Below are 21,106 nucleotides of genomic sequence, written 5' to 3'. Positions count from 1 at the left end.
TCAGCTCGGTCATGGTGACTGAGGTCCTGAATATACTGGAATGTATTAGAATGTACTAGAATGTAGTGGAATGTAGTGGAATGTGCTGGAATGTGCTGGAATGTGCTGGAATGCGCCCTCTGAGTCATTTGCTGGCACAGCTTCAGCATCTGGATGACTTCAGCGTCCATCGCCTCGTTTCCTCCTGGCTGGGGCTCAGCGTTCAGTGCCCATTTCCGTGCAGCCTGGTAATTTCTGTTTTCTGTTCCTGCTTTGTAGACTCCGTGTTCAGCTGTGTTCCTCCAAGCAGCTGCCTGGGTTCCAGTGAGGAGCTGAGTTGGGCCCACGTCCAACACACGCCCCTTCCTCCCTGCTCCAAGCTGCTCTTCTCAGCGCTGCATCTCCAGGCCCTGAGCCGCCCGGAGTGTGCCATTGTGTGGTCAGCCGTGTGTGCCATTGCACGGTCAGCCATATGAGCTGTTGCGTGGTCAGCCGTGACGCCCAGATTCTGGGTCTCGAACCCTCAGCCGCCTCCTCTTCAGCATCTTCCTTCTGACTTCATTGCCCTGACCTCTGTCCTGTGACATCTTGAGCCACTGAAGTGACAGCTTTCCATTGTGCCACGCCCATAGATCAACAGGTCCCTGGGGCAGAGCACTGCTGGGACACCAGCTTCACCTCCCATGCCCTGGCTGCCAAGGGCAAACTTTGTTCCTGCCTGCATGCGCCCACCGTCCAGCGCCCGTGCCCACCATCCAGCACCCATGCTCCCCGTCCAGCACCCACGCTCCCCGTCCAGCACCTGTGCCCACCCTCCAGTGCCCGTGCCCACCATCTAGTTCTCACGGTCACTGCCGTCCAGGGCGCTGCCATCGCTCTGTCTGTGGGGAGCAGCCCGGACTGGACTAAGTTACTGGAATTAAGACTTATTCTATGCATCTGCTCTCCCACAATATGGCGCTGGGAGAGAAGTAAACAGCTTCCGCACAGCTGCCTCCAGTTCAGCTAATAAACTGTAGGACTTGCTCCTGATTGGAGAGCAGCGTACTCGGCGTGTGGGCAGCCGAGTTAGGATTGGCGGAGGAGGACTATAAAGGAGGAGAGAGACGGCATGCACCAGGAACATCTATGAGGAACATCTAAGGGGAACACCTGTGCAGCCCCCAGAGAGCCGGCCGGCGGTGTGCCGCTCCCCTGCGGAAGTGGGGAATGTGGCCAGGGGGAACTGCCCTTCCACGGAGGTGGAAGGGATAGTAGCCAACCCAGGAAGAACCAGCAGCAAACCCGGGGAGGGCCGAGCAGACGAAAGAACAGCGCAGGGTCCTGTGTCATTCCTCCAGGAAGAGGGGGAGCGACATAATGGTGCCGTGACTCGGATAGGAAACCTAGGACGGATAGGAAACCTAGGACAGATAGGAAACTTAGGAGGGAAGAAACGGGAAGAACTGGGAAAATACCGGAGAGAGAGACTAGCAAACAGCCTAGGGAAAAGCCGGACGAAAAGGGTGCCGGAAGAAGCTATTGAAAGCCTAGGCATAGACTCGGATACGGACTACGGGGGGAAGCTGGGAGAAATCTCTAAGGTCGAAAGCGAAAGTGAAAGCTAGAACAAACAGACTCGGACGCGGACTGTGGGGAGAGGCCAGGAGAAATGAGGGAGGAGTATTGTTGGAGGAAAGCTTGGGGAAACATACCGGGTAGAGAAAAATGTTAGGGAAATTGAAGCCGCGGGGGGCAGGCCAAGGCGGAAACGAAAGCCACTTTGGGATTCTCAAGTTAGCCCGGGAATGGGGGGCGAAAAGTTGAAACCAGAAGCTGAAACGTAAGCCAGATTGGGATCCGTCTGATTAGCCCGGGGAGCAAAGGATGGGAAGCCAAACCGTGGGGCGGAGACGTAAGCTGGGTTGAATTCGCCAGGCTAGCCTGGGGAACTTAGATTGAATGCTAGTGGCGGACACGTAAGCTACGCTGTGTGACTCGCGGAGGCTGCCGTGCGCAGAGAGAGCGTGCGGGGCACAAGTAGATAGGGAACGGGGCTGGCGCGAGGCCGTGGTGCAGACGCGAAGGGCGTGGAGACCGCGGAGCGCGCGAAGCCAAGCCGCGCAAAGCCGGGAAGCCGCGCAGATGAGAGAGGTGCGGGCTGAAGCGGCTCAGAGCCGGGAAGCAGCCTCGGGGCGGGTGCCGAGAAGCAGCCTCGGGGCGGGCACCGGAAAGCCACAGGGATAAGAGAAACAGAAGCTTAGAAGTAAAATGAGAGAAATGGGAATGTTGGCAGACAGAAGTAAAATGGGAGAAATAGGAATGCCCGGAGATAGAGAAAGAGAAATAGAAAGGCCTCCCTACAACACTGCAATGTGAGAGCTTGGATTCGGTCTGCCTGATTAAGTGAGGCGATGAGCACCTGCGGCGGCTAGCAGCTTATGCGCCGCAGGTCACCGAAGACAGGCACGAATTAACATCAGTAAGGCCTCCCCACAATACAACAATTAGGAGGCTTGGATTCGGTCTGCCTGATTAAGGCGGTAAGCACCAGCAAGCAGCTCGACCAGAGTATGAGCTGCAGGTCACCGAAGATAGGCACGAACCAACACTAATAAGTCTCCCCCACAATACGGCAATGAGAAAGCTTGGATTCGGTCTGCCTGATTAAGGCAGTAAGCACCAGCAGGCGGCTCGACCAAAGTATGAGCCGCAGGTCACCGAACACAGGCACGCATCAGCACCTAAAAACCTCCTCACAACATGGCGAAGAGAGGACCCGGATTCGGTTTGCCTGATTGATAGGACTTGTAAGAACCTGTGGCAACTCTAGCAAGTAGAGCAGAGTGTGTGCCGCGGGACACCGAAGACAGGCGCGTATCAACGCCAAAAATAAAAAGAAAGGGGGATCTGTGGGGAGCAGCCCGGACTGGACTAAGTTACTGGAATTAAGACTTATTCTATGCATCTGCTCTCCCACAATATGGCGCTGGGAGAGAAGTAAACAGCTTCCGCACAGCTGCCTCCAGTTCAGCTAATAAACTGTAGGACTTGCTCCTGATTGGAGAGCAGCGTACTCGGCGTGTGGGCAGCCGAGTTAGGATTGGCGGAGGAGGACTATAAAGGAGGAGAGAGACGGCATGCATCAGGAACATTTATGAGGAACATCTAAGGGGAACACCTGTGCAGCCCCCAGAGAGCCGGCCGGCGGTGTGCCGCTCCCCTGCAGAAGTGGGGAATGTGGCCAGGGGGAACTGCCCTTCCACGGAGGTGGAAGGGATAGTAGCCAACCCAGGAAGAACCAGCAGCAAACCCGGGGAGGGCCGAGCAGACGAAAGAACAGCGCAGGGTCCTGTGTCATTCCTCCAGGAAGAGGGGGAGCGACACTGTCCAGGCCCCACACGCGTCATCTGTGGGACGCGTGGCTGGGCCGAGCGGTTCCCCGATTCACGGACGTCAGTCCTTCTCTTGTTAGATTAAAAACGCTGATAATCCGAGGCTCTGTAAATGCTGCCCCATTATTGTTTTAATTTTCATTTTCCTGATTACCAGTGGGTCTCATTTATTAAAATTATTTCTTTTCCAATCTGGCGAGGAGAGAGAAAGTGGATTCTCATTACTTTAATGTGCGTGCGCCTTGTGGCTCAGAGCTGGCTGCTTTCCCGGGTGCTGCTCACCATCTGTGTGCTTTCTCTGGAAGTGCTCTCACCAGCGCTCACCCTGGACGTCTCCTTACTGGGGCGCAGGGTTCTGCAGACGCCTGCCGGGCTCCTCTTTGCCTGGCGTGTATTTGGCAAATATTGTTCTGTGTTTTTAGATCCTTTGCCCTTTGTTTTTACACTTATAGAAAAAAAGAAGTTTAAGACTTTAATTCATAAAATATCCAGTTTGCCTTTGTTCTTTGCACTTTTGTAAAGCTCTTCTGGACCCAGAGGTCACGATGGGGTTCTGGAATTTTCTTTCAGGAACTGCGAGGTAAGGCGGGCGTTCGGCACAGAGGTGAAGCTGGTGCTGGGGCCACCCAGTGTGCACTGAGGGCCTGGCTTGAATCCTACCCACTCTGCTTCCCTCCCAGCTTCCTGCACAGGGGCCCTGGGGGGCAGCAGGTGATGGCTGGGTTCCTGGTGCCCACGTGGCAGACCCCGAGGGAGTTCCTGGCTCCTGACTCCAGCCTGGCCCAGCCTGGGCATCGTGTGTTGGGAGGGAACCAGCAGGTGGAAGATCTCTCCCTGTTGGTTTCTGCCTCTTTGCCTTTCGAGTAAAATGTGGCAAAAGTGAGATGCGGTGCCATGGAACTGTTCTAGAATCCACCTGGAAGGTCGTCGGTGGGGAGTGTGGCTGGGGGTCGGCAGGCCAATGTCAGTGTGGTACTGTGGGCCCGTTTCTGCATCTCTGGCCTGCTTTCTTGCTTTTCTGTCCAAGCCAGAGGTCGTAGCCCCATGTCTGTTAGCCACTGGTAGAAGGCTCCCCCCACTTCCGTCCTTACTGCCCTTTGCCCTGTATTATAATGCAGATCTAAGGAGGGCATTGAGCATTCATCCTTTAGGCAGTCCTTTAGGCTGGGCCAGGCTGAAGCCGCTGTTAACAATGTAGCGAGTTGCATTCTTTTTTTTTTTTTTTTAAGATTTATTTATTTATTTATTTATTTTGACAGGCAGAGTGGACAGTGAGAGAGAGACAGAAAGGTTTTCCTTTGTTGTTGGTTCACCCTCCAATGGCCGGCACAGCTGGCGTGCTGCGGCCAGTGCACCAAGCCAGGAGCCAGGTGCTTCTCCTGGTCTCCCATGGGGTGCAGGGCCCAAGCACTTGGGCCATCCTCCACTGCACTCCCTGGCCACAGCAGAGAGCTGGCCTGGAAGAGGGACAACCAGGACAGAATCCAGTGCCCCGACCGGGACTAGAATCCAGTGTGCCAGCGCCGCAAGGTGGAGGATTAGCCTAGTGAGCCGCGGCGCCGGCCTGGCTCAATTATTTTCCCTCAGCATTTTAAAGATGTTGTCCTACCATCTACCATCCATAGCTGTGGTTGACAAATGAGCTGTCACACGTATCACTTGCCCCTATTTGTAGTGAGTCATTGTCCTGAGCTGCTTTCCAGGTTTTCTCTTTAGCTTTGGTTCCATCAGTCTGACATCCTCACATTTACACTACCTGGGGAAGCTGAGCGTTCTGTATCTGTCAACTTACATCTTCCATCAAGTTGGAGACATTTTCAGACTTTATCATTTCTGTATCTTTTACCCCATTCCCTCTTTTTCTATGATTCTTGGACTTGGCTTCCATGTGTGTTGTCCCACATACTACAAGGAAACTGTTCACCTTTCTGCACTTCATTTTGATCTACATTTCCAAATTTTTAATTGCTTCTGATGGATATTCAATTTACTGACTCCTTAGCCAGAGACATCTTGAATTTAAGCCTATCCCATGAAGATTTTGATTTGCAGATATTGCATTTTTTTAATTTGACAGGTAGAGTTATAGACAGTGAGAGAGAGAGAGAAAGGTCTTCCTTCCATTGGTTCACCCCCCAAATGGCCACTACGGCTCGCGCTGCACCAGTGTGAAGCCAGGAGCCAGGTGCCTCCTCCTGGTCTTCCATGCAGGTGCAGAGGCCCAAGTGCTTGGGCCATCCTCCACTGCCCTCCCAGGCCACAGCAGAGAGCTGGACCGGAAGAGGAGCAACTGGGACTAGAACCCGGTGCCCATATGGGATGCCAGACTTCAGGAAGAGGATTAACCAAGTGAGCCACAGTGCCAGCTCCATGAAGTTTTTTCTTAATTTTTATTTATTTGACAGGTAGAGTTACAGACAGTGAGAGGGAGAGATAGAAAGGTCTTCCATCCACTGGTTCAATCCCCAAATGGCTGCCACAGCTGGTGCTGCGCCGATGCATCTTCAGGAGCCAGGTGCTTCCTCCTGGTCACCCATGCGGGTGCAGGGACCCAAGCACATGGGATGCTGGAGTTGCAGGCGGAGGACTAACCAAGTGAGCCACGGCGCTGGCCAATACTGTGCTTTTTAAATTTAAAGTTTCTATTTGAATATTTTTATAATTTCTATTCCCCTGCTAAAGTCTGTCTATAAGCATAGTTTCTTTTCTTTTTTTTTTTTTTTTTTTTTTTTTTTTTTACAGGCAGATGGGACAGGGAGACAGAGAGAAAGGTCTTCCTTTGCTGTTGGTTCACCCTCCAGTGGCCGCTGTGGCCGGCACACCGCGCTGGAGCCAGGAACTTATCCTGGTCTCCACTGCACTCCCTGGCCACAGCAGAGAGCTGGCCTGGAAGAGGGGCAACCGGGACAGAATCCGGTGCACCGACCCGGGGTCCCTGTGTTCTCAATCATGCCCATCCTACAGATGAGGAACACTGAGGCCTGGGCGGGGAGGCGGTTTGCAGAAGCTCACACAGCCTGTAGACCTGAAATCCAACCCCCACCCCTGCAGTCCCACGGTGCAGCTCTCAGAGCAGGTGACTGGTTTTCCTGTCTCGGGGGGACCCCTCGGGGCCCACCTCAACTGCCTGTCAGGCGAGAAACCCCCCTAAACGGAGCCCACCCGGCCTCCCCCAGCCCCACTCGCACGAGATCCCCGGCACGCAGGGACCATGGAGCGATGCTCACCTGTGGTCCTGGAGACGGTGAGTGCGAGCACAGGTCAGCAGACCCTGCAGAGAGAGGCTGGACTCTGGGGAGGATACGGGGCGGCCCCAGGACCAGAGAATCCCACGCCCCGCCCCTCGGTTCCAAGCCCCGCCCCTCGGGCGCAAGCCCCACCCGTGGCCGCTGTCTTCTTCCCTGACTCGCAGGCCGGCCGCTCCTCAGCTCCTGTCACAGCACCCCATCCTTCCTCGTGCTCAGGCCCCCTCCTCCCTGCTAAGGTGAGCCTGGAAGCCCCCTACCCCCAGCCCCTTTTTCTTTTTTTTTTTTTGACTGGCAGAGTGGACAGTGAGAGAGAGAGAGACAGAGAGAAAGGTCTTCCTTTGCCGTTGGTTCACCCTCCAGTGGCCGCCGCGGCCGCAGCACCGTGCTGATCTGATGGCAGGAGCCAGGTGCTTCTCCTGGTCTCCCATGGGGTGCAGGGCCCAAGCACTTGGGCCATCCTCCACTGCACTCCCGGGCCACAGCAGAGAGCTGGCCTGGAAGAGGGGCAACCGGGACAGAATCCGGCACCCCGACCCCCGACCGGGATAGAACCCGGCGCCGCAAGGCGGAGGATTAGCCTAGTGAGCCGCGGCGCCAGCCCTCAGCCCCTTTCTACTCCCAGGGTCACACCCGGCCTGGCTGCATGGTCAGGGAGGCGGGCCTCATCGCGGGGCGTTCCCGTCGGCATGCCCCGCCCCCTCGGCCCTCCCACTGCGCCGGGCTTCCTTCTTTATGCTGGGCCCAGACCCTGTCCCATCCTGGCGCGCAGGCCCCGCCCCCGCGGGCCAGGCCCCTCCCCCTCGCCTCTCGGAGCCCCGCCCCTTGTCCGCCTCAGGGTCAGGCCCCGCCCACTTCTCACTCCTCGCTGGGAAACCTCGCCCGCACCTAGGGCTGTACCCTTCTCCTACTCTGCGGCTTTCTCCCCTGAGCGCAGCGTCTCCGCACCGCCCCCAGCGTTCAGCGGGAGCCCCCCCAGCCCTCTCCCAACCCGGGCTCCGCTTACCCAGGGCCCCAGCTCCGGTGCAGCGGGCTGTCTGGCGACGCGGCGGCTCGCATGGCCCGGCCAGCGGGGACGCACGGCTCGGAGGCCGGCCCAGACCCAAGTGCGCACGCGAGCTGTCCCGCGGAGGATCGCGGCCCGGACAAGCGTCGCAGGGGCTGGGGCCGCAGGCGGGGCAGGACGCGCGGTGCCCGGGGCTGCTGGGGGGCACGGGGAGGGGGGCTGCGGAATTCCCAGGCGCCGCCGTTCTGCGCGCCCATTGGCCCGCTCGCCGCGGTGACATCATCAAGGCAGGGGAACGGGAAAACCCCCGCGCGACACGTGACCCAGGGGCGGGCCGGTCGGGAAGGGGAGGCGGGGCGCTGCAGAGGGGCCGTGGGGGCTTCGCCCGCCGCCCATTGCCCTGCAGAGACGACTGAGGCCGCAAGCCGGGTCTCTGCGTGAGATGGGAGCCTGGAGCTTCTACGGCCCGGGGCTTCACAGCCGCTGTCCGTGGTGGTACAAGCGTAGGCTGGGCACGGGCTCTGGGACTTGCGCCCGCCCCTGGTGGTCTCCAGTGCCTGGACCACAGCTGTGCATGGCCATGGGCGGGCCCCGTGAGCACAGGGACATCAGTGACATCTGGGAACCGTGCGCCCAGCCTCTGAGCAAAGGGGCTCCTGGGGGGCCCGCACATAGGGCAAGCGCCCGCATCCCGCGTGGGGCATTTGGGTGTTCCAGCTCTTCACTGCGTTGTCCTGGCAGACAGAGTGGCCCAGCCTAGGCTGACCGAGCCCCGTATGAGCCGTCGCCTGCCCTGGACCCTGGGCACAGCACTCCCCAGGCCGGCCTGGCAGTGGACTGAGCGTGGCTCCCAGCCCTTCAGGCCCTGGAGAGAGGTACAGAGTGGCCACTGTCTGCAAAGGGCCAGACGGTGACCACGCCAGGCTCAGGCCCTGGCCGGCCGGATGCTCTCACTCCGCTGCCCAGGAACAGCCAAAGCCGGGGCACAATGACCAGTGTGGCTGTGCTCCAATAGGACCTTTTCTTTTTGTTTTTATGGGGACACTGGGACACTCCCATTGCACATCGGAGGGCCTGGGATCCAGCCCTGGCTCTGCTTTAGATTCCAGGCTCCTGCTAAGGTGTGCCCTGGGAGGAGCAGCAATGGCTCAAGTACGGGGGAGACCAGCACTAGGTTTTAGGCTCCTGGCTGGGGCCCCGCCCTGGCAGTTGCAGGCATCTGGGAGTGAACCAGCAGGTAGCTCGCTGGTTCTGTTGTCTGCCTTTTAAATGGATATACATTGTGAAATGTCTTTTTTACACGAGACAGTATATGCTTTTTTTATTTTTTAAATATTTATTTATTTGAAAGGCAGAGTTACAGAGAGGCAGAGGCAAAGAGAGAGAGAGAGGGGTCTTCCATCCGCTGGTTCACTCCCCAGATGGCTGCAATGTCCAGAGCTGTGCCGATCCAAAGCCAGGAGCCAGGAGCTTCTTCTGGTCTCCCACGTGGGTGCAGGCGCCCAAGGACATGGACCATCTTGTACTGCTTTCCCAGGCCATAGCAGAAAGCCGGATGGGAAGTAGAGCAGCTGGGACTCAAACTGGCACCCACATGGGATGCCGGAGCTGCAGATGGAGGCTTAGCCCGCTACACCACAGTGCCAGCACCAGACAGTGTTGGCTTTGGGTTGTTTTTAACCCCACACAGAGTAATATCAAGTGTGCTGGAGAAAGCGTACCATTACTGTGCTTAGTCTACAGCCTGGCTCGTGGTAAGAAGCCACCACGGGGGCTCCCATGACGACAGACCCAGGCGCCCCCATGGGTCCCCTCTGACCCACGCGCACGTCTGGTCCCCTGAGAGGACAGGTCAACATCCTTGGCACTCAGGGTTTCTGCTGGGCTGTGCACATGGACCCACAGCCCAGGAGCACTGAGCGCACCTGGTGTCTGCACTGCAGGGACTGCACTTCCGCAGGTCTGGGGAGGCGCCGTCCACTCACCTGCTGGAGCCCCTGCTCTGTGCTCGGCCGTGCACCTGGCCCCCCGAGGCAGCTCGGCCACATCTTCATGGGTCTGTCCTGTGCAGGCTGACCCCCACGCAGCGCTGATCCTCAGTGGGGGAGCTCACAGGAGCACCTGACTCAGCTTGAAGGTCAGGGAAGGCTTCCCCGAAGAGGCGGCACTGGAACTGCGACCTGGAGGGTGCGCAGGTATGGAGTGGTGAGCCTAGGGTGAGTTCAAGGTGCAGGGGAGCACTTGGGGAGGTGAAAAATTATGCCAAGGCTGGGTGGGTGTGGTTAAGAAGCCCCACCCCCCTCCCCTAAGGTCACTCAAGGGTTAGAAGCCAGAGCTCTCATGACGACCCCGGGGCCATGGTGGGGTCAGAGCAGGGGCTGGCCGGGCCATGCCTGAGCTTTACAAAGTCCCCTCCAGCAGTTGGACACACGGCCAGCACTGGCAGGAGACAGGGAGAGGCCTGGCAGAGGTGCGGGGCGGCCCAGGTGCCTTGCCAAACTCCTGGGTGCTGAAGGAAGGGGCCGCCTGTGAGGCCCACACCCCACACCAGAGCGCACTAGAGTCCCAGACGCGCCACTTCCAGTGCGATTTCCTGCGGATGCACACCCGGGGAAGGCACAGATGGCTCGAGCACTTGGGCCCGTGCTGCCCCCATGGAGACCTGGATGGAGCTCCTGGCTCCTGGCTTTGGCCTGGCCCAGCCCTGGCCATCGCAGCCATCTGGGGCATGAGCCATAGGTGGAAGGAGATCCCTCTGTCACTCTGCCTTTCAGGCAGATGAGATTAAAACTAAACAAACAAAAAGGTTGGAAAGCTTGGGCCCAGGGCTGTGGGGGAGGAGCCGGGGCAATGTGGCTGGTGAGGTGGGGTGGCCCAATAGCCCATGACATCCAAGCTCCGAGGGAACTCAGCGGCCAGGGGCCATGGAGCACTGGCAAGGAAGCCAGCAGGAGGGAGGCGGCCGCACTGGCCCTCTCCACTGGCCTGTAGGCTCCCTGCCTGGCTCCACGGGGAGCCTGCAGGAGCCTGGGGGGCCTCAGCACAAAAGCCTCCTTCCTTGGCTGCAGGGCCCCGCCCTCGGAGTGCAGGCCAGGGTGCTCACCCTTGAAGGGGGGCCCTGGCCAGGCACTTGTGCCCCAGGGGGCCGGGTCCCAGTCCAGGGTGCCCACAGCTCACACGTGCAGCAGACCTGGCTGCCCACCATGCTCCCAGTCCTGCTGGAATTCGGGGCTAGACCTTGTGGTGGGCGTGTGCTGCTCTGAACTGGGCCCCGGCTGTGCCTGAGCAAGAAGCTCAAGGTAAGCAGTTCGGGGGCTTCTGGAACTGGGGACTGGGACGAAAGGGCCCTCGAGGGCTGGAGGCAGCGGAAGTACTGAAGGGCCTGGCTTGGCACAGGGGCCCGCCCCCTGCAGGGCTCCCACCCAGCGTGCAGCCCAGGATGGGAGGGGCTGAAATTAAGTTAAACAGCATATGAATTTATTAATTCCAGACTGTTAAAGGGCAGCGGTGTGGGGTTAGGGAAGCTCGGGGACGAGGGACAAGATGATGGACAGCCGAGGGCCCCTGGAGGGGCCCCAGCACCGCCCCCGCCCAGCCCACCCTGGCACTGCCCTGTTGGCTTCCCCATGATTGTGGCAGGGCAAGATGGCTGGGAACACAGAGGACAGAAGGCCCCCACCACCGGCATGCCCTGTGCCCGACCCCCTCTGTCCAGGGAGGTGGCGGGGTGGGGGGCGGAGGCCAGGGAGGCGGGTGCTGTCACCAGGAGCCTGGGAAGGCAGAGACCATGGCACCTAATACTTCTTGTCCTCAGCTGCCTTCGCAGGGGCTTCCTGGGGCTCCTCGCTGGTGGGGGCGGGGGCGGCTGTGTCATCCTGCCCGCTTATGCCCAGCTCCTTCACCCTGGTGGGATCGACGTGCTAGATCCACTGCTGGTAGAGGTAGATGAAGAAGACCAGGTCTGCGGGGAGACAGGGGAGGTGGCGTGAGTGCAGGCAGAAAGCCAGGAGCCCCCGCCATCCACTGGTCCTCACCGTCCCTCAGGCAGCCGATCCAGCACATGACGGGCGGGCATCTTGATGATGAAGGCAAACAGGTCCTCAGTGAAGGTGTTGAGGGCCTTGTGGGTGAGCATGCGCCAGGGCAGGTGGGCCACAGACCTGAGCTTGTAGTTGATGAAGAGCTGGGGCGTCATGGTGATGAAGCCTGTGGAGAAAAGACACCTGTGAGCAGGGGGCGGGGCCTTCTCACCCAGCCCCTCCCACGCCCTCCACCACACTCACACCCGTCTCTTTGCCACTGCCAACACCAGGGCCCGCTGACCTACCTCAGGGCCTGTGCACTCGCTCTGCCCATCAACAGACCTGGGCCTGGCTCCCTCCCTGGCATCTTGGGCTCAGCCTCTCCTCTGGGAGGCTCCAGGCTTCCCCTGCTGTGCAGCCCTCACTCTGCCCCACCCCCCCGCCATGGCACTCCCCTGTCTGCTTGCTGCTGCTCTGGTTTCCCACAAGACAAAATGTTTCCAAAGACAAGGATAGAAACGGAATGTCGCATCCTCCTGCTCGGGGCCGGCCCTGCCTCCCACACTAGATGTGAGTAGACCTTGAGCCCACTCAGGGCTGGCCCTGTCTTCCACACTGGACGGTGAGGGACTGTGAGCCCGCTCAGGGCTGGCCCTGTCTTCCACACTGGACTGTGAGTGGATAGTGAGCCCCCTCAGGGCCGGCCATGTCTCCCACACTGGACGAGCCCACCTGCCCCACCCGGCCCTCACCAAAGGTCACAGCCAGGTCTGTGCTGTGCCGCGCCGATACCGCCTCCTCCGGCTCCTCGACCCCACATGGGGCTGGCAGGCACCCTCAGGCACCAGCGAGGCCTGGGTTCTGCTCCCCGACCTGGGGTCCCTCCAGCGCCCCACCTGAATGCCGCCTGGGGGAGCCCCCAGCCACACCCTGGAAGCCCTGGTCTCCCACGGGCACTGCTCCGGCGGTCAGCAGGGCCAGCTCTGCACTCAGTGTGCGAGGGCTCACCAGGCCGCAGGGGCACCTGTCCACCCACTCCCTGGGCCCCGTGGAGGCAGCGGCTTGGAGACAGACTCTGGTGAGGGTGGGTGGACCCGAGGGGCCACAGGCCCTTTCAGTGGCTACGCCTCTTTGTGCCCCACTTCTCATCTGGACAGAGCACCACCCCCAGCTCTGGGGGCAGAGTTTAGTGAGCTGGTCCTGCCCAGGACAGCTAGAGACACCGGTCTCTGGCACTGCAGTGCCTGGATGGGCACACCATCAGCAGCTTGATGCTGACTCTACTGATCCGGGGCCCCTGGGGCCTGGAGGATCACAGTTGGGGCAGACGGGCAGCCACTTGGCAGCTGGGTGGCTGGACAAGTGACCTCCCCTCCTGAGCCTCTGCCCCGGCCTCCACCTGGTAGGGGTGCGCAGGCCAGCGCCTGGCCACCAGCACAGTGGCCATACAACCAGGCGCTGCTGGCACAGGGGCCTCCTGGTGAGGCAGTGGGTCCGGCCCGCTAGGGGGAGCAGCACAGGGGCTTCCCTGCTCCTGGCCTCGCAGTTCCCCTGCCTGCTTCCTGGAGGTGCACCCCGGCCTCAGCCGCCGAAGCAGGCCCAGCCCCTCCCTCTGCTGCTCTCCTGGTCAGTGGGAGATTCTGGGCTGGGAGTTTAGGCGCCCTTCCCCTTCCAGGCTCACAAGGCCCCTTGGAGAGTGAAGCCCAGAACCCAGGCAGGGGGAGGATGGGGGAGGGAGGGCGAGGGGGCAGACCCTATCCCCCAGGACCACCCCCCACCACGGTCTCCCACAGGCCCAGGGCCTCGCCCTACAGTTCTTGAATGCCAGGAACTCAAAGACACTGTGGACGATGGAGATGATGATGGTGAGCGCCAGCAGGTAGGGGTTGGTTTCCAGGAGGGCCACCTGTGGAGGGGGGGCTACTCATGAGTGCAGTCCCACCCCCAGCTGGAAGACTTCTCTCATGCCCCAAGACCCCTGTAGGACCTGCTGACCACCCCGCAGGGCTGGGAGCTAGAGACACACAGATGGGGAGATGGCAAGGGGCAGGAGGCCGCAACTGGGTGAGACAGGCTGGTGGGGAGGGGGGCAGCTGCCATGAGGAACGGGGACCCACAGCAACCACAGCTGTGGGCAGCATGGACATCACAGGCACCGGGAGTAGGGATTTCTGAGAGGGCAGAGTCAGGGGCACAGGGCTGGGCCAGGCCAGCTATAGAGGTCTTGGCTGCACAAGCAGAAAAGCTCTGACCAGGCCATCAGAACCCAGGGACAGGACACAGGCAGTGGGGGAGCCCGGAGGTTGGGAGCCTGGGCAGGGTGCGCAGGGTGGTGGGTCCCATGCTCGCCGCCCAGCTCCGTCCACAGCGCCCACCTTCACCGAGTCCTGCTGCTCCTCTCAGGGCTCCTAGAGCTCGTCACCCAGGAAGTTCCAGGGCGACCTGGTGCTCTGGGCAGCATAGAGCAGACAGAATGACGCCCGCTCCTGCATCACACACAAAAAGCCAGGGACCTTGGCCAGTGCACAGGGAACGTTTGGGACAATCTCAATACATAAAAGGTGGCCCAAGAAAGAAAGAAACAGAGCTAGGCAGAGTGCACAACATCCACACTAGAGGGCTGGTGTTCTGGCACAGCAGTTAAGCTGCTGCCGCCAGGGTGGGCTCCCCGACACGAAGGGCCGGTCTGAGCCCCAACTGCTCTGCTTTCTACCGGCTCCCTGCTAATGCACCTGGGAAAGCAGCGGACATGACCTGAGCTCACAGGCTCCTGCCACCCGTGGGGGAGACCTGGGTAGGGTTCCTGGATCTGGCTTGGCCCAGACCTGGCTATTGTAGCTCTTTAGGGAGTGAACGAGCAGATGAAAGATTATCTGTCTGTTTCTCCCTTTCTCTATACCTCTGCTTTTCACATAAAGAAATCTTAAAAAGCAACAACAATTCACTTTAGCAGAATAGGGGCCTTCTGAGGTACCAATGTCCAGATCTGTGAAATGGGTACAGGGAGAGATTTCAATGGCCACCAATCAGGACAGGAGACAGTGGACTGAAGGAAAAAGTCACTAAAAGTGGAAATATAACAATTATTATCATTATTTTTGAAGATTTATTTGAAAGACTTACAGAGAAGAAGAGAGGAGGTCTTCCATCTGCTCATTCACTCCCCAGAGGGCTGCAATAGCCAGGACCAGGCCAAAGTCAGGAGTCAGGAGCTTCATCCAGCTCTCCCACGTGGGTGGCAGGGGCCCCAACACTGGGACCATCTTCTGCTGCTTTTTCCCAGGCACATTAGCAGGGAGCTGGATTGAAAATGGAGCAGCCGGGACATGGACTCGTGCCCATATGGTGGCTTTACTTGCTATGTCACAATGCCAGCCCCAAACAACAATTACTAACCACCCAGAAAGTATGGAGTTGGGCAAAAAAGAATACTTCATAAGGGCTTGCATTGTGGTGTAGCCGGTTTGGCTGCCATGGGTAATGCCAATATCCCTTATCAGAGCACCAGTTCCAGTCCCTGCTGCTCCACTTCCAATCCAGCTCCATGTTAATGTGCCTGGGAAAGCAGCGGAAGATGTCCCCAAATTCTGGGCCCTGGCACCCATGTGGGAGACCCAAATGGAGTTCCAGGATCCTAGTTTTGGTCTAGCCCAGCCCCAGCCACTGTGGCCACTTGGTGAGTGAACCAGAGGATGGAAGATTCTCTTTCTCTCTCTCACTCTGACTTTCAAATAAATGAAACAGATCTCTAAACAATTAGAAACAACAACTTGTGTTTACTGTGTAGCTTAGATGTGAATGGTAGGCACACACTCCAAAACATTCAAATGCTGAGTGCTATTCTAATAAAAATTGCATTCCTGTATGGAGAACTATCCTTCCACAGCAGAAAGTCAGTAAGAACGTTTGAAACTGAAAAACTAAGAAATCGCAGCTCCGACTTGTGGAGGGGAGTGTGGATAGGACGCAGTGGGAGAAACAGCTAAATGAAGCTGAGAGCAGCCGCCAAGGGGAGCAAGAAGGGGTGGGGTGGATGGGAGACAGGGTTCCGCTGTCTGACAGAGCAGCTTCACGTGAAACCACATACGCACGAGAGACCATAAGAATACATGACGGGGCCAGTGCTGTGGCACAGAGGGTAAAGCCACCACCCGTGATACTGGTATCCCATGTGGGTGCTGGTTCAAGTCCCTGCGGAGCTGCTCGGCCTCTCACCACGGGGCCTGGTGTCCCCTCACGGCCCCACCTTCCATCTCCACCCCGACCCCGGCCTGAAGCTTGGAAGCAGATGAGGCCCCGGCACCCAGGAGCAGCTCTCACGGCCAGGGTGACAGCCCTGGGCCCTGGGGCAGGACCTGGGGCTGGACCTGGGGCCTGGGGGCTTGGCTTGAGGCTTCGAGAGAGGACGTGTGCACCCCTGCTTCAGTCCCCAGAGCCCGAGCAGGAACCCCTCCCATCCTAGGAGGCCTGCTGGACAGAGAGGAGGGCTCAGTCCCACAAGCAGCAGCCCCAGCACAGGTGCAACACTTACTGATCCTGCACCCAGTCCCCTGCTGGGCAGTGCTGCGGATACAGAAGTGACCAAGACAGTCCCAGCCTTACCCTCACAGGACTCAGCCCCATGGGGAGAAAGACCTGACCCACACAGTAAGGACCGAGAGGGGGCAGGGCTGGGATGGGGAAGCCCAGCAGGGTCTGTGAACCCAAAGAGGGCTTCCTGGAGGAGGCAGCACTTGTACCTGGGGCTGCCAGAGGCCAGAGTCAGAGAGCCTGAGCTGTGTTACCTGAGGCAGTCGCTCTACCTCTCTGCACCTCACCTTCTTCATCTGTCAGATGGCGTTGCCGGGAGGTTTCCATGAGTCCTCCTAGCCAGCGTCGTGCACTTAGTAGGTGCTCAATGCACATTAGCTAAAATTATTTTGAAACTGGACTGCCGGACAAACTGGTGACATTCAGATAAACCTGAGGACAATCACTAATCCCTCACTGGTTTAAAGCCCAGGACTGCACACCTCGGGGCAGCTGGAAGAATCCCGGGGCAGGTCTCACCCCCACAGCCCTCCTTCTGACGGCGAGGGCAAAGCACAGAGACCCCGGGACACAGCGCAGCAGGCAGGCTGTGGGCAGGGTCGCAAGAGTACCAGGAGCAGGCCCTGTGGTGTGCACCCAGCCCCGGGCTGCCCTACCTGCGGGATTTCCAGCTCTGCGAAGTGCTCGTAGCAGCCGTCTGAATTCTCGCAGCTCGTCCAGTCGCTGTACACGAGGTCGTGCTGCTCCTAGAAGAGAGCCGAGGTGGCGTTGAAGTCTGTAAAGTGCTCGTGCTCTGAGATGTACACGTGCAGGTTCTGGGGGTGGGAGTGGGGGGCAGAGCTCAGGGCCGTTCATCAGAGCCTCAGCACATGCACGGATAAAGAGCGGAGGAAGAGCCGGGCAGCGTCGGCCCCTCGTGAACCAGCATGTGTGGGGACAGCGAGTTGTGGAGAAGAGAGTAACTTCTCCTCCCCACACCTGTGTCTGCCCTGGCTGAGCCTGGCAGCCAGAGGTGCGCAGCAGCTGAAGACCCAGCAGCCTGCCCTCCGAGCTGAGTGTGGACAGCAGCAGGAGCCCTGGAATGCTGGCCCCCTTCTGGGCTGCACGCCTCAGGGCAAAGCAGGCACCAGCTGACCATTCAGGACACGGGGAGTGGGAGCCCAGCCCCTCCTGCCCCCACAGCCCACGGAGCAGGGAAGCAGGGCAGTGGTCACCCTGCTAACAGAACCCAGAGCTGCACATCTGGTAGAAGCCCACCCTGGGGCTGGCACTGGCCGGGGAAGCTCCGGCTCTGCCCGTGCCCACCACGTCTCCCCAGCACCCTTCCCACAGCCCTGAGAGCAAGTGCTAAAGGCCTTCGCTGTCAACTTCCCGAAAGCATCAGCACCACCCCACGGACGCTGCCTGATGACCCCACGCCCCAACTGTTCAGAGTCCATGGTGACCAGGAACCCCTCCATCCCGCCCACGTGCCCCACACTCTGCCCACCTGTCACCTTCCGCCCCTGCATCCAGCGGTTACCATTAAAGTGTCTTTGGGGAACAGGTTGTGGCTGGCGACGCACGGGGCTCCTCCAGGGCCCGCCTGGTCCTGAGGGGCCGGCCCTTGGCGGAACCAGCTGCTGATGGCCCAGATGATGAAGATCCTAGGAGGGAAGCAGCGCAGCAGTGAGTCCAGGCCTTCTCCTTCCTCCCGCCCCACCACTGCGGAGGGAAGCGCACAGGTGCGGAGCTGAGAAGAGGCCGCAAATCCGCAGGGAGAGACTGGGGCGGGGCGCCTGGCACCACCCTGGTCTCCACGCAGAGCCCCCAGCCGAGTCCTGCTGGTGACAACCAGGCCATGATGGCTTCGGCCACCAAACCCTCTGACATGGGCAACTGAAGGTGTCAGTGCCCTGGGGTCCCTGGTGAGAGGCTCCCGAGAATCTGGAATCCTAGCAGTCAGTGGCACAGAACCTTGGGAGATACCACCAGTGAGCTTCCGATCGCCTGGAAACCGGACATGCAGAGAGTACTAATGGGCTAGCCTCAGGGTCAACGGCCTGGGTTATTCAGACCAACTCTCCCTCTGGAAGGAACTGGAAAAGTCTGATAATACTTATTAACATATTAAGAATACAGTGGGGTTGGCATTGTAGCACAGTGGGTTAAGCTGCCACCTGCGACACGAGCATCCCCATGACCACCAGTTAAGAGTTCTGACTGCTCTGTTCCACACTGTTCCCTGCTAATGCACCTGGGAAGGCGGCAGAAGATAGCCCAAGTGCTTGGACACCTGCTACCCATATGGGAGACCCGGATGCAATTCCAGGCTCCTGGCTTCAGCCTGGCCATTTGGGAAGTGAACCAGTGATGGAAGATCTCTGTCTTTCCTTCTCCCTCTGAAACATTCCCTTTCAAAAGAGAGGAAGGGAGGAAGGGAGGGAGGGAGGGAGGGAGGGAGGGAGGGAGGGAGAAAAGAATGCTGGGGCAGTGCCTGGCCAAGGGTTAAGTTGCCACTTGGATTCCCACAGCAGAGCGCCTGCCCCAAGTCCTGCTGTTCTACTTCCCATCCAGCCCTCTGCTCTATGCACTGTGGGAGGCAGCAGACGACAGCTCAGGTACTTGGGCCCCTGACACCCACGTGGGAGATCCAGACTGAGTTCTAGGCTCTTGGCTTTGGCCTAGCCCAGTCCTGACTGTTGTGGGCATCTGGGGAGTGAGCCAGCAGATGGGAGGGCTCTTTCCATCTGTCTTGCTGTGCGCTTCAAACAAAAATGAAAATAAGTCAGGGGCCAGCACCGTGGCCCAGTAGGTTAATCTTCCGCCTGCGGCGCTGGCATCCCATATGGGCACCAGTTCTAGTCCCAGCTGCTCCTCTTCCAATCCAGCTCTGCTGTGACCTGGGAAAGCAGTGGAAGGTGGTCCAAGTACTTGGGCCTCTGCACCCACAAGGGAGACCGCGAAGAAGCTCCTGCCTCCTGGCTTTGGATTGGCGCAGCTCTGGCCATTGTAGCTATCTGGAGGGTGAACCATGCAACAGAAGACCTTTCTCTCTGTCTCTCCCTCTCACTGTCTGTAACTCTACCTCTCAAATAAATAAATAAACTCTTTAAAAAATCAGTAAAAGTTTGAATATATATATGTATATACTTATGAAGAAGACTAAGACGACACAGGGTAGGTGCTAATATAGTGATTAAGACCCTGCTTAGGATGCCCACATTCCACATCAGAGTGCCTTAACTCAAGTCCCTGCTCTGTCCCTCACCCCAGTAGTTGGGTCCCTGCTACTCATGTGGGAGACCAGATTGAGTTCCCAGTTCCTGGCTTCAGCCTGGCCCAGCCTCAGCTACTGGAAAACACTGGATGGGAGATTTCTGCCTATATTAAGAAACAGGGGCTGGCCTGTGGCACAGCGGGTAAAGCCACTGCCTGCAGTGCTTGCATCCCATGTAGGTGCCAGTTCAAGACTCGGCTGCTCCACTTCCCATCCAGCTCTCTGCTATGGTCTGGGAAAGCAGTAGAAGATGGCCCAAGTCCTTGGGACCCTGCACCCACATGGGAGACCTGGAAGAAGCTCCTAGCTCCTGGCTTCAGATAGGCTGAGCTCTGCCCCTTGCAGCCATTTGGGGAGTGAACCAGCTGATGGGAGATAGCTCTCTGTGCCTCTGCCTCTTTATAACTCCATCTTTCCAATAAATAAATACATCTTTAAAAAAAGAAAGTTATACTATGAATATATCAATAAATCTCGTTTATGATTATTATAATACAGTAAGACTGCTCTCATAGATGTTCTTGTAGATAATTATTTTTAAAGATTTATTTATTTATTTGATAGCCAGGGTTATGGAGAGAGGCAGAGAGAGTGAGAGTGAGAGAGTGAGAGAGTGAGAGAGTGAGAGAGGGAGAGAGAGAGAGGGAGAGATATTATTCTTCCATCTGCTGATTCACTACCCAAATGGCTGCAATGGCTGGGGCTGGGCCAGGCTGAAGCCAGGAATCTCGAACCCCATCCGGGTCTCCCAGGTCGTGGCAGGGACTCCAGCACTTGGGCCAACTTCGGCTGCTTTCCCGGGTGTATCGGCAGGGAGCTGGATGGAAAGCAGAGCAGCCGGGACCTGAACTGACGCCCACACGGGACACCTGCATCACCGGCCGAGGCTTGACCTGTTGCACCGTCTCCTCTGGCAAATAATTCTGATATAATTTACATGTACGTGAGCAAAAGCAGTGATGATGCACGGGAATGCAGATCACCAGGCTGACGCTGAAGGGGAGATGGGGAGAACTGAGGAGGAAAAGGAGCACTGGGAGGCGCACCTGCCTCATGCCCACAGGAGGGCACCGGGGACCCACACTTTGGACGCCAGCACCTCCAGGGTTTCATGCCCAGGGGGAGGTGGGGCACCAGGCCACGCTGAGTCCCATACCCAGGAGCCACACAGCAGGCCTGCACTAGGAGTCATGCAGGCAGCTCCTGCCTGCACCCTGGAGAAAGGAGAACCTGGGGTCCGGTTATGCCCGCAAGCAGCCAGCAGAGGCAGAGCAAGTCTGTGCATTCCAGGTTTCAGTAACTTCCGCCGCCTAAGAACCAACATGCAGGCAGGTGCAGGCCAGGCACACAAGGAAACAAGACGCCATGGACCAGACGCCGCAGCTACCACGGTCCAGAGGCAGAACAAGACACAGACGCAGAAGTTTCAGACAGAGTCCTCCAAAGTGCTCAAGGTCTGTGTCTGGCGAGTATCAGAAGGACCCACTCTCCAGATAACATGACAGAAAGTGGGGACACAGAAACAACGGACAGCATCCAAACCATAGCAAGTAACAGAACCACCTCCTCAGCTCACGAAATCCCACCACCAGCAGCCCAAAGCCTCCAACGGCAGCTGGCGCAGAGGCATGGCCGGGGTGCTCTGCGAAGGAAGATGTGGGGTGGGAGCCCGCCTCTGCGTGGAGTGTGAG

General features: G+C 58.5%; 1 protein-coding gene across 16 annotated transcripts in view; it reads right to left on the bottom strand.

Annotated features, from left to right (window-relative positions):
- Positions 1-8,920: 8,920 nt before the first annotated feature.
- Positions 8,921-21,106, bottom strand: part of LOC138850478 (uncharacterized) — a 45,991-nt gene continuing 33,805 nt past the window's right edge. For 7 of the 16 annotated variants that reach the window (XR_016236971.1, XR_016236976.1, XR_016236975.1 and 4 more), the window contains 5 exons: positions 17,646-17,802; positions 16,813-16,902; positions 11,639-11,810; positions 11,399-11,565; positions 8,921-9,784 (listed from right to left, as the gene is read on the bottom strand). Coding sequence is in view for 4 of the 16 variants with exons in the window: in XM_089336878.1 (XP_089193004.1) it covers positions 11,475-11,565; positions 11,639-11,810; positions 16,813-16,902; positions 17,646-17,802 (510 nt within the window). In the remaining 12 variants the exon portion in view is untranslated. Of the gene's footprint in view, positions 9,785-11,059; positions 11,566-11,638; positions 11,811-16,812; positions 16,903-17,645; positions 17,803-21,106 lie in introns of those variants that run through there. The other 9 variants (XM_089336878.1, XM_089336881.1, XM_089336882.1 and 6 more) reach the window with 5 other exon arrangements.

This window comes from Oryctolagus cuniculus, chromosome 7 (assembly GCF_051225735.1).
Source record: "Oryctolagus cuniculus isolate XC-2025 breed Fujian yellow rabbit chromosome 7, ASM5122573v1, whole genome shotgun sequence".
Lineage (NCBI taxonomy): Eukaryota > Metazoa > Chordata > Mammalia > Lagomorpha > Leporidae > Oryctolagus > Oryctolagus cuniculus.
The sequence above is the reverse complement of the archived record's forward strand: the minus strand, read 5'-3'. Positions and strand labels throughout refer to the sequence as shown.